A 13,718-nucleotide genomic window follows, 5' to 3' on the forward strand; every position below is an offset into this window, starting at 1 on the left:
TAGAAATGGTTCTTTATCACTGCATGGGAGAATTAGCTGCTGATGTGGTGGACTCGTGGAGAGGGAGCCAGCAGCCCTTCCCCATACAAACTCTACACTTTTATAACATAACATAACACGGGTGCAGACTAGCACAGGTGAGTAAGGTTTGACTTGTACAGAGTTACAACAGCAAGGATATTATTACCTGATGCAGAGTTTTTGTTTCTTTTCTGTTGACTCCTAAGGGCAGCTACTTCTTTAACCCCCGTTTATGTAGTACAGTTCTGTCCCTTGCTATCAAGTTTATGTCAGCTCACAAACTTGTTTTTCCTCTTTGTAGCTTTTTTCTTCCCTTTCATGATTCGGGTTACTACCGATCATTTTTAACAAATTTATGTGGAGTGTAGCATGGTTAACGTTTCTGCATTTTGTTGTATTACTTTTCCACAACATGAAACTTTTCCCCAAGATTTAACTATTTTTTATGCATGAACTATTACATGGCCCAATTAGAAGTATGTTGAAATGGAACTTGAAATGGTGGGACTTGAAATGGTGGGAGTATAGCTGGATTTGTCAACGTGTATCAAAAGGACCCTAAAGGTAACTGACAACAGCACTAATCATACAGGTGGGGGAGGACTTCATAATAATTCGCAGGACATTACCTCCACATTTCCAAATTTCATTGCTACAGCATCCACTGTAATACTGGGATTGTGCATGACAAAAGTGTTACACAGTTTTACTATCTGACACAAAATGTGGTGCATGTGCTTTTGTTTTGTTAACAGCTATTAAAGTACCCATGTTTTTCTGAATGTGTACTACAACTATTGCTACCTTAGCTTTCTTTTTTCTCCAGTGGGTACCAGAATATTTATTTTTTATCGACTGTGGTGGATTACAAAAATTCAACTATCCAGCTAGCACAGTGTCCAGACTCCACTCCCATTACGATTTTGTCCCTCTTCCTGTACCTTCAGCATCCTACCTAAACCATCTTAAAACTACAAAAATTCACCCAAATACAATCTTCTGGGCAGCAACTAGAGAAAATTATCTAATATACATCATTATATGTGTGTGTGTATATATATATATATATATATATATATATATATATATATACACACACACACACACACATATATATATATATATACACACATATACACACATACACTCAAAAATGTGTACATATATATTTATGCATGTGCACTTAAGAGCTTGCACTGAGGTTTGTGTATGAAGTATACACAAAGAAAACAGCTGTGGTTCACGTATACACATATGCATATAACAAACCAGTACAGAGCCTCTAGACATATTTAACTTTCTTCAGACTTTTACAGCCATGTCTGGAAACAATGACTAAAGAAGGGGGCAGCAAGCAAATTAGCCAGTTACTTGTTAATTAAGACAGGAAAATGGTCACAAATGTTTCAGAAGCTTGTAGCATTGCAGAACCATAATACACTTTTCTCATTCAACTCCAAACTTAAAATGACAGATGGTGCAAGCATCTTCTAAAAAGAAAAGCTTCTTCAGCATTCCACTGCCTTATAAATTAAAATGTTCTCTCGTGCATTCCAAAAGCCCTGCCACTCGTGTTGCAACCTGCATACAGCATGAAACAAGTTGTGGAAACGTGTGCCAGCACGTTAACGGAGCTCAAGCACAACCTTCACTTCAAACAAAAGAATGCCAAGATAAAAATATAGTAGCTTATCAGCATAATTAGCTACAGCTGCATACTTCTCAAATGGGTCCTTTGTGATTACAAAGCCGCGACTACATGTAAATGTACAAGTTGGTACAATGTCCTCCCCGAGCTAGGTTTCTAAAGGGAAACTTGCAAAATGATAACGAGTAAACATAACATACAAACTTCAGAGTCCTTTGCAGTTAAACAAAAACATGCTGAAGTTTGCACAAACGTCTGACACCGAGTTATTAAACAATTGCAAATTAAAACGATTGGCTAGAACAGCACCCCCAAAAGTATATGTAGAAAATGGTACGCCATATAGCATTTTCCATACATTAGACCAGAAATTTTCCCCTAGTCTTAACAAGATTGTCTTAACAAGATTATTCTGTAAGAAATGCAAAAACAATCACATTTGCTGAAAAATCAGCATTATGAGAACTATTGGAATTCCAAAAGCTTAGTTTTATGCTAGAACGTCTACGTCAGCCACTTTCCATGCTCTCTATTTTCAGATTGGGGGGATGGGTGGGAACCAATTTATTTGCATCTATTCTAGTATAGTGCGAGAAATTCAAGATGCAAACGATGGCTTCTTAAACACACCAATATACGCCAAGGGTCACAAAAAAGTGTTACTACATCTGACGACTATGAGACACCACCACAACGAGCATACATATCGTGATATCCAACAATAAATAATTAACATTAAGTGGTGCATAGGCTCTCGCTCTCACACTATATATATATATATATATATATATATATATATATATATATATATATATATATATACACACACACACAGATTAAACGTGTCTACTGGCAAACTCAGGTAATCCCATACACCAGACAAATTGGACAGAAGTATAAAACAACAGGGAGGCACACATAAAGACCTTCACACACAAAAGCACCACCTTAACATTTCTCTCTCTAAGGACATGAGAGTTCTTATTACTGTAATAAACGTGTATGCATTGGTTTCTGTAAAAAACATAATCACAATGGAAAACATATCGCTAACTTCATTTGCCCTCTAGAATTTGGACGATATCGGAATTTTGTAACCCTGCACCATTCAACTTCTGTTAAGTGTGTTCTAAATGCTGGAACCCAATCATGTACTTCGATGCGTTCACTGTATATGTATTTTTCTGTAACTGTTGCGAATATTAAATACCCCACTAGTAATACTCGTATTTATATTTATTGTGGAAGCTTCCACGGTTCATCTTGTAAATGAAAATTATCTGCAGAGTGCAAGCTTTTCTCCCCGGGTTTACAATGAAAACAAGTTAAGCTCAGTCGAGGTTATCAACCCGAACAAAATGCAACTGACATCTCCAAGCAACGGTAGCTAGGCAACATCAGCTAGGGAAAAAAGTATTCTTAAAATAAACGGAGAACTGCACTTGAAAGCCACAACAATGGGTGAATTTCTGAGCAGAAACATGTTAACACATCGCAGAATTCTACCTTATATTTTATTTAAAATAATTCGGCTCCTCTCTGTCACAATAAAATGAATGCATCATCACAGAAAGAAGACCCCCCCCCAAAAAAAAAAAGCTCTGAATTTAAAACGTTATAATCTGGATCTAACAAACACTGGAAAACGAATGGCAAACATTAAAGGAGTCAATGCAAGCACTAGACGCGTCATTCTGGTGGTTACAAACGGTGGTACTGCAATAAATGAACTCATGCCTTTGACGCTGCGACTCATACAAATATTTCGAGATGCACAACAAAAACTGAATGTCGGTGCAGTCACCTCACACCCCCGCCCCCATCATCTCTGAGCCATTATGGCTCACAATTTCCCACACCACCACCATCTCCCGTCCGCCATTTTAGAAACTCATTCACACATGCGGCCTCATAGTCCCATCCCCCACCTCTCACCTTCCTTCCATTCAAAATGTCTGCAAATAGTTAAAGAGCAGCTGCGTTCTTCGGTCTATACGGCTCTCCCAGAAAGATGCGTTTTTTTAAAGACCCCTTTAAATAAGCCTACACGTCCATAACATTAAACGGACTCAAAATACTCTCCCAGAAAGATGCGTTTTTTAAAGACCCCTTTAAATAAGCCTACACGTCCATAACATTAAACGGACTCAAAACAGAACATCGTAAGATGAATATCAAAACCTTTAAAAATACCTCTTAGCCTGAACTGTATAAGACAGTCAAATGGTGGCGGCCTCACGTTAAAAAAAGACACCAAATTCAGCTGGTCAAGGACATGTTTAAAGTCCCAGTTTTAAGAAACAGCCAACTACACTTCATTTTTAGTAGATAAAACAGCATATTTCTACCAAGGCCACATGCTGAAAGAAATATTTAAAAATGGCAAGGCCATTGTTACCAGTCATTTTAAAAAGCAAATAGCCGACTTCTTACATGTAATAGAAGTTGTACAGCGATTTAAACAATACTACTAAATACAAAAATAGAAATACGGTGCCAGAGAGAGAAATGAACACCACCATTCCTGGTGATTTCACATATTTCCCATGCTCGGTTGTCGTTGCTTTGATACACTGTTGCTGCCTCATAGAACACCAAGCACCCCCAAGACCAAATTTTAAAGTATTAATTATATCCAGGAAATGAGAGCAATTATGCATTATGTTTGTCCAGATCACAATATACAAGCATGCAGTTCCAAGAAAGAAATGGAATTAAATACTTTTCGCATTATGTATTCCACCCAAATATACATCTGCAAACCACGCAGACTCAACACCATGTGCGTCTTTCATTTTGCACACTGGTAATGTATCAAACAATTCCCACAAGCTATTAAGCGCTTCGGAAGTGCAAGGGAGCTTGCAACTGACATTTTTACTCTCCTTAACAGACTACACTGCTGTGCAAGGCTGCATTATGCAGTCGAAAGCTCTCAATGATTTGGCATCGGCAAGTAGCCGTGTGGGAAAATGAAGGCAACACCACACAGGCAAGACATGGTCGGATCTCTTCCATCGCCACGTCTGTAATCCTAAGCAAAGAAAAAAACTATGAAACAAATTTAGCAAAGCATTTCAAATCAGTCATGACCTACTAAACCAAACAGGCACTGCTCGATCACGAATCACTATGAATCCAGCAGGGCGACAAACTAATTAATTCTAGGCTGTTGCTTCGTAATTGTGTTTTCATAAAAACACCCGGTTGGCACAGCTGCTCCGCTCGCAGTATTCCAATACACTGCTTAACGCGTTGAGTGAATGCTACAATGCAGATCCTTATCCCACAGGCAGAACACATATACTGCCAGAAATTGCATAAAACTACCAATCTCAGATATATCATTTTATTCCATTTTAATATATCCATTTGCGCCCGCAAGTCTGTAACGCATATTATCATAGATACCACACAATTAAAAGACTCCATATTTCTGCCGAAAATATTTCAACAAATATATTCATTCGTTCTTTAAATATTACATCCTCAGATTTATATAAAACAGAATAATCCAAACTCCTTGGAAAACTGGTTTTAGTTATGATACTGCTGCAGAGGCAACTGCATTTGTATATACGTTTCCCCAGATGTGATGAAGTCCAACCATGATGAGTATACCGACAGATCCACTCACCGTTTGAAATGTTCAATAATTTTCTCCTCGCGCACGTTTTCGGGTAAATTCCCAACCCAAAGGTGCCTGGTTTCCCGGACCATACTGTGTAAATATCCCGGATCATACAGAAAATTATCCTCGTGCGAAATTAGAAAGTTATTGGGTCCGAAGCTGCAACATACGATCCCACCATTGATGACAATCGGGGGTTGCTCGGTGCGCCTCTCTCGTTTGCTGTCGTCTTCACTCTCACGGTTATCCTCTGCGTTCCGGTCGCAGGCAAGCACTTTCTCGCGCTCACATACACACACTCACGGTCACACAGAGCTAAGGGCTCAGCGTCTCAAACACGCACGCGCGGAAAAAAAAATCTGCTTGGAATTCATTTAGTGGTGGGGGAAGGGTGGAAGGTTTGGTTGATTGATCGGCGGCTACTGAGAAAGAACGCAAGCTTAAGTTCGTCTTCTGGACTAGCTGAGCAATCAACCAGCTTTTCTGCGCACGCGCGGAAAAGTCTGATCTGGCCCAGAACTGATCGAGGGAGGAGGGGAACGATTTGCCAGCACAAGATTGCTTTTTTAACCCAGAGTGCTTGCGTGTTAGACGCAGGCGCAGAAAAAAGACGGAGAACTTCGTGGGTTAAGGGAAGAAGAGTCGGGTGGGGATCTGTTCATTTAAGGTTGTGAAATAACCCAATTATACAAAGGGATGTACGTGCGAGAGAACACTGCCTGCTGATGCGTTAATGCTATGAAATGTACATTTGATAAACTGATAAAATAGCTATTTACTGAAAGTGTATTGTGCAGTTTAACATTTTTTTGCCTAAGGTTCAGGGGTGTACTCTTGTTTTATTTATTTTAATATGGTTACTCTACAACTACGTAGTTTGTATGTATGACGGAGCAGAACTGTGGCATCAGAGAGCTGGATTGTAACATTTTATGCATATGTTCCAGTACTAACCTGAAAGATACATTATGAGAACTTGTTTAGCTAATCCTGTGATCCTGTCCCGTTTCATTGGCACGTTATATCAGTGCGCATCATTCAGCTTCCGAGGACTTCGATTTTCCCTATATATTTTATTTTACTGATTTTTTTATCTCCTGCATTTGGGCGGGGGGTCCTCTTCATCAATGTTCTCAGAATAGCGTTTGTATAACCACGACTATGCTGTTTACAGCTGTGCATGATCAGAAGCGAGAAAATAACGTGTACTATATTTGTAAACTTGAGATTTCTACCAGGTTAACATTATTGTAGGAGGAGTAGTAAGACTATACAGCGAATGACATTAAATGTAAACTTAGGTTGCATGCCTAAGAGGGTATGTGAGTGATTATAGTTACGTCTGGGAAACTAGTGTTTCATTTGCCGGCGTGTTTCCATCCGTTTTCAAACGTACAAGGCTGCCATACATTTGCCAAGACTTCTGTTTACTCGGTATGAAGTGGCTTGTTTGATGTCAGCCATCTGCATGATATTACGTTATCTGTTTTTTGTTTAAGGAAGCATTTTATTTATACATGTTTGCACTTTTTACATACGCTTATGATTGCAGGATTACAAGCATATATTGTCTAAATACGCCTTCAAACTTGACAATTTTGCAGTGAAAGACGAGTGAGGCACTGTTCGACTTTATGAAGAAACTTCAGTAGGACTTTGTGGAACAGGTATCTCATCTTCCAGCAACACATTTTAAATTTTACGTCTGTTCCCAGAGCACAGTTATCAGGATTTGTGGTAGGATGTCTGATTTCCACCGATTCATCTGTCTGTCTACGGAATGCATTTGGTGAGATCGTTGTGTTTCCGCCATAGCTCTCAACCTTCCATCTCTGAAATGAGGAACACTAATCCTCATAATGTGGAACAAAGGGGCAAAATGTGGAACGCATACCAACAGCTTCAGATAGGAAGATCATACAATGACTGAAATATGCTGGTTTTACTCCTATAAAAGATCTAATAATAAATTCATATGTTTCTTTTCTATTTACCATGGGTATCAGTTAAAAAAATTCCTAACAATGTATGTGTGACAGAGCCTTTCATTGTGGAACTTTGAGGAACATGAACTTTTTAAGACCTCAAATGAGGTACGTTCCTCATGATGAGGTACACTTGAGAGGTAAGGTTTCCGCTGATTGGATTACAGCTGTATGACTAGTTCGCCAGATTTTTTTTCTGGGAATGCTCATTATTCCCCTGTGACAAAACAGGCATCAGTTTTGACCCGCAACCAAAGCAGTGCATCTGTTTGCATTGGCTCTGCTTGTCTTACCATCAAGGAGTTTTGGATTTATTATTTGTGGAATCCTCTATTGGCATGTGTTTGGCAGAAAATGAGCATAGTTTACTCATCTGGAGTGGTGGTGATTTGAAATGGTCATCTACGGTTTTTCTTTATCGGAGCACATCTAGCAATGAAGTGTTCTGATCAGCATTTCTCTTGTTAAAACAGTAACAACACTTCAGACTGCCTTTTCTGGTTAATCGAGTTCTCTGTGGTTGCAGTGCTTTGATGCACATTGGTGAAGCCGTGTGGCTAAACATGTTTTAAAATATTTGGACTTGCACTACAGACTACTGCATTTTTCAAGCCAGAAGAAGCCGCTGCAGTAAAAAAATTTCATTGTTCCACATGGCTGGGTCATTTGCAAGATATGGTCTTTTTGGAATACTATGCAACTGCCCTCTGTCTTTCGTCTGTATCGGGTGACCTGTAAAAATTGGGTTTTTGATTTTATTCATACTTGGTAAAAAGAATGCACCATTTCTTTGCATTTTTTCATAAAGTGATATGTAGGGAACATTTACAAGCATGTCACCATGCATAGACTGCAAAATAATGTCTTTATTTTTTCAGCAAAATTCCTTCTGTTTGTGTAGTCTCTTTTCATTGATCTCATTATTCAGTGTTTAGCAGTGGACTGTGCTTTTAGGTTTGTAGCAGTTCTGATTTAATTGTCTGCATTATTGTGAAAGGTTGTTTGTTATCTGAAATGGCTGTTTTGACCCCTTGACAGTTTCTAATCACCAGCGGGAAAGTTTTTCATTGCTTTATTGATCTCTATATCCCTTCAGTAATGAAGATGCCCAGAAGTGAATTATCTTCTGAAATTCTTTTACCTACACTGTGCATGACCTTAATGATACATCTTTATAACTGCAAAATCCTTTATGATAATATTGTGTTGTGGAGAGTGACAAACTCAAGTGCCCGAGGTCTGTCATTTCATCCATAACTAGTTTGTATTTATTTTAGGGTCTGATAAAGTATACCCCAGGTGCTGACAGGTGCACTCATCAGAGTACATGTCTGCTGTGTGGTCAGTGTTTGTGTGTTGGTAGGAGGGGCACACATGCATGATGAGAGCTGTTTCATGAATGCAGCTTGCCAGAGCCAAATATATTTTCTCAGCCCACTCTCTGTTGTCACTGCACACCTATCCCAGCAGTGGTAGGCTTCATCTCACCCTACTTCAAAAAAAAAGCAAACTGATGTCAGCTGCTCACTGCACACTCTCATGCCAGGTTCTCAGTTTCTTAAGTCCCTATCAGTCCTAAGGCATGTGGGTTGCGGTCAGTCCTTTATCGCTTTCCACTCAAAAGCTAGTGTAATTAGTGATCAGATTTTACAACGTTTCTGCTGTTTACAACATTAGTGACAATGTTTACAACCAGAAAGATGTCTGATGAGCTCTTATCTGAGCATTTGTTTTTTAACTGGTGGTCAGGGGCCCTTAAAAGTGTATGCTGGTGGCAGCTGATTTACCTTCTTGATGGAGAATTTTGTCTAGTTCATTTTGAAAAGTATTAACCTATAAATGGAAAGTAGTGGACAAAAGCAGGATAAACGTGACTTTGATTCTTTAGAGAACTGTGTCATGGACATTTGTCACATACAGACTCCCTTGCTTGTTTTGATAATTGCTTGAGAGTGCATTGGCTTTTAGTAGTCCTGGTTCAGACCTGGATAAATAGCTACCATACCAAGAACAGTCTGTAATTCAACTTTGTGTTTGGAAATGATGAAAACTCCTAACGATGTGGACATCCTACAAAAGGGCCTCACTGAGACAGATGCCTGGTGTCAAAGCCATGGCCTCAATGCCAAAAAGTGCATCGTCATCCCCTTTGGTAAAAACTCTGTACCCATGAACTATCACATAGGCGGTAATCTACTTAACACTGAAAGTGTGATAAGAGACCTTGGGACACAGGTGGACAGTAGTATCTCCTTTGATCACATGATCACATTGCCACAGTGGTCAGGAAATCCTTCTACGTGGCACACCTCATCACAAAAGGTTTCTCATCCAGAAAAAAAGAGGTCATTGTTCCCCTCTACTCATCACTCATTAGACCCATTATAGAGTACAATGCCTCTTTTGGTGTGTGCCTCACAAGGCATCTACAACAACTGGGAAAGGCTGCAAAAATACCCCACAAAGAGGATTACTGGCCTCAAAAACAGATGCCCTACGCAGACCGTCTCAAAAAAACTCCAGCTTTACTCCGTCGCATATCGCCTACTCAGAGGCTATCTCTGCCTAACATACAAAGCTATGCCAAACCCAGAGCTGTTGGGACATGCTCCACCCAAAGAAATCCCAATCCCTGTGAGCTACACGCTCTAGGGACCTAAACCTTGTCACCACAATAAACAGAACATGCTGGAGGGATAGATTCCTGTCCCAGAGACTTCCCATACCCTGGAACAGACTACTTATCTATGTGAAACAGAGCTCCTCATTAGCACTCTTCAAGAAAAATCTTGATGATTGGATGGGAAATAGGAAATTCACCCTGGGGATCACTTCTGTGGCTCTGCTTGACAGGGGCACAGGAAAATAATTTTCTTGGGTGGCGAAAGCCATGGTACCTTTTTGGCTAGGGTTATATAGGCCCTAGGGCCAGTAGCCTAGTACCTACCCATGATCCTCCATTTCTGTTACAGCTGTTCATTTTCTTACAATTTGTTTTTATTCTTTTACATTAAAATATGCCCAAATAATTGCCGTAATTTACACCAGCAATCTGAAAGTTAACCAATGCAATATACCTGTTCAGAAATATTTGCATGAAGTGTACGAATTTAACCAGGATCCACTGTAACCTGTTGACTCTTATTCTCCATCTTTATCTGACTATATTCTCTTCTTATTATCTAATCTAGAACAGCACTGCAGGGAAAGGATCAATGGCGTTATTAATCAACTGGTTAATAATATGCATGGAACTGTAGATGTATAAAACAGTGTAAGAAACTTCTCTTCAGTCCATATATTTCTAGTTAATCACTGTATATTAATCAGATCAGACAATAGTAGTAGAAGTAGCGAACGTAAACTCGTCAAGTCAAAAAGTAATAATAGAAAATATATAATTCTACAGCATTGCTAAGTATTCGAAAGTAATCCAAGCAAGGCAGGCCGTCTGTTTCCAGTCGAAAATCCTTTATTAAGTACACAGACAAGCGATCCAAGTAAAACAAAAATAGAGTAATAATTTCCTCACAAGCTTTCTATATATATATATATATATATATATATATATATATATATATATAAATATATATATATATATATATATATATATATATATATATATACACTTTTTATCAGGCATGGGAGTGGTTTATTGTGCTGTAAAACAGTGTTATTGGTACACATGTTAAATTCACATCCCTTCCCCCATCAGTGTGATATTCGAGCTGGTCCTGCCCTACCTAGTAGCTGTCATAATAATATGTAGCCCTAATGTCCTTTAATGGTGCATCTTATTTAACCAAATTATTAAGTAGATTATTAAGTCTGTGATTTTATCCAAGGCAATATACTACATGGCTGGAAATATATCAACCTTAGTTCATTTTGCGATCAAAAATTATATATAAATGTATACATATACATTTTGCATGTAAAAATCCGTTTCTATTTTCATAACCTTAACAAAGATCACTTTCGTCCTTCTAGACTTCTTCAGGTCTGTGTACAAGAACCCTAAAAACCTATATAATTGTATAATTAGTTAGTATTGTTATTACCATCATTTTGAATAAAGTGGAAAAAAGAGAACCAGAAAAAAATAAAAATAAGGCAAAATGTATGTATGATCATGAAACAAAATATACGCTTAAATTTCGAAAGATTTAAAATGGTATTTAAAACCAATTTGTAGGGAAAAAAAATAAAGTAATAAAATACAATTAGTCATGTAAACAATGTGGCCATTTTCTAAGTTCCAGTGCACTTTTAACTGAACAGTAGTAGTTTAGTCCAGGCTTTCTAAAATAGTTCAGCTTTAATTGCCATATGAGTTCATGTTTCTCCAGAATATTCGGGATGTTTCCTTCAAGATCACCCATGTCTATGCGATCCAGGATCTGGAACTTAAAACCTGTGTGTCTCTTATGAAGAGAAAGGTGGTTGGCTAGTGCATTATTTTTACATCCAGAGCGGATTTCTGACAGATGGTTGTGAGGAAATTATTACTCTATTTTTGTTTTACTTGGATCGCTTGTCTGTGTACTTAATAAAGAATTTTCGACTGGAAACAGACGGTCTGCCTTGCTTGGATTACTTTCGAATACTTAGTAATGCTGTAGAATTATATATTTTCTATTATTACTTTTTGACTTGAGTTTACGTTCGCTACTTCTACTACTGTTGTCTGATCTGATTAATATACAGTGATTAACTAGAAATATATGGACTGAAAATCTTCCACACAGAGAAGTTTCTTACACTGTTTTGTTTTTAGTCCCAATACACTTTAGTGGGTTGTTTTGAAACTTAGGGGATGCCACAGAGATTACTTGTTTTTTGTTGGAACTATAGATGTATAAGACACCACTATTTGCATACATCTATTCTGTGTGTTTCTCATTGTAAGGTACCAACTACATATGATAATCTTTCGTTGTGTATGTTTCTGTGGGTCTACTTTATGTGCTTGAAAGCTGTAAAAATCCGAATAGCGCGACACATAAAGAGTGAACTGCAAATACGTCGAACGAACGGAAGTGGAAATATCTAATTCACATAGTTGGCCCTTCTGCGGTATAGCTCTGTAAGGTAAGTGTGCGATCGTTATGGACCTTAGGGTTAGGGAGGGGTTAAGGATAGTGCGTAGATATTTGTGTATGTGAGGTTTAGTGTAGGGTTAGCAGTAGGGTTTTGGTGCTTTGATTTAGGATTAGAAGTAGGGTTTTGGTTAGTGTATGTATGTGTTTTTTTTGTGTGGGTAGGTAGTTGTTGCGGGTGGTGGGTTGGCTGACACTGACAATTCGAGATTTTAAATTTTGTACTTTAGTACGTTCGTATTCGCGGTACACTCTTTGTGTCGCGTTATTCGGATTTGGGTTTTTCGTGTTTCGAGCGCATAAAGTAGACCCTGTTTATGTATAATGTCTTGACTCCTTGGGCTGGGTCATTGCTGAAAAGGGTTTTGGGACCAGTTTATCTACCTGATTAACAAATTAAAATAATAGTGTGTATACTTAGTTTATTTTTGGGTGGTTGGTTGATTTTATATCCAGCTTTTCATTAGTTGGGTGGTTGGTTGATTTTATATCCAGCTTTTCATTAGTTGGGGCTATCTCAGTTAACCTAGCTGGGGCTGCTGAACATTAACCAGCTAGTAGCTTACCGGCATAGGGTTGATGGGCTTCAACGCAGGTGCAAGTTAGCCAGTAGAGGTATATAGATTCGTCCCAGTTTTAGCATGAGTCCTTGGCATAGAATGGAGTAGGCCAGGTCCTCAACACACATGGCAGCAGTCAGTGATCATAGGTTAGAATCAAACCCTGTACCTTGTGTCTGCATGGTAAAGATCTTGGCCATTATGCCAACAGTGAAGCCACCCACGATGAAACTGAGTACAGACAAGGTAGTTGCCTTGGCAGCACATAGGGAAAACAAGCTGAATGCATCAAGATCACCACTCTGTCCACACTGCAAAGATCAAACAGCTGACTTACTGCAACTATTTGGAGCTGCAAATGTGTCTATAAACTTTGGAACTCACTTAAAATACAATTACAAAAAATAATCAATCATCTACACTATCATGGGAATTTGCTATATTACACATCCCGCCTCCCAACATTCCAAAGAAACAAGCCACTTACACTTGTTACAATTTGTCTACTGATGAAACTATATATAGCGTTTAAGTGGCTTGACCCAAGTAGTATCTCCTGGGAGGGATTCAGCCAGTTGGTCATAAAACATTTATTGCTCCATAAAATCGTAATGGATAAAAAAGACAAAATTACAAAATGTAGGGTAGTTTGGGAACAAGCCTTTAACATCATATTAGCATGAACCATCACAGAGACACTTGGAAATACACCATTAGGGACTCTAGAACATCACATGTGTTCAACCACTCATAACATCCTGTGGTTTTGATTTA

At 38.6% G+C, this 13,718-nt stretch overlaps 1 protein-coding gene across 1 annotated transcript in view; it reads right to left on the reverse strand.

Moving 5' to 3' along the window:
- Window positions 1–5,768, reverse strand: part of SPEN (spen family transcriptional repressor) — a 609,081-nt gene extending 603,313 nt beyond the window's left edge. The window contains exon 1 of the mRNA XM_044061866.1: window positions 5,307–5,768. Within this exon, the coding sequence (XP_043917801.1) occupies window positions 5,307–5,389 (83 nt within the window). The 5' untranslated portion in view covers window positions 5,390–5,768. The remainder of the gene's footprint in view (window positions 1–5,306) is intronic.
- Between the last annotated feature and the right edge of the window lie 7,950 nt (window positions 5,769–13,718).

This window comes from Protopterus annectens, chromosome 2.part0 (assembly GCF_019279795.1).
Source record: "Protopterus annectens isolate FY-2018-M chromosome 2.part0, PAN1.0, whole genome shotgun sequence".
In the NCBI taxonomy this organism is placed as follows: Eukaryota; Metazoa; Chordata; order Ceratodontiformes; family Protopteridae; genus Protopterus; species Protopterus annectens.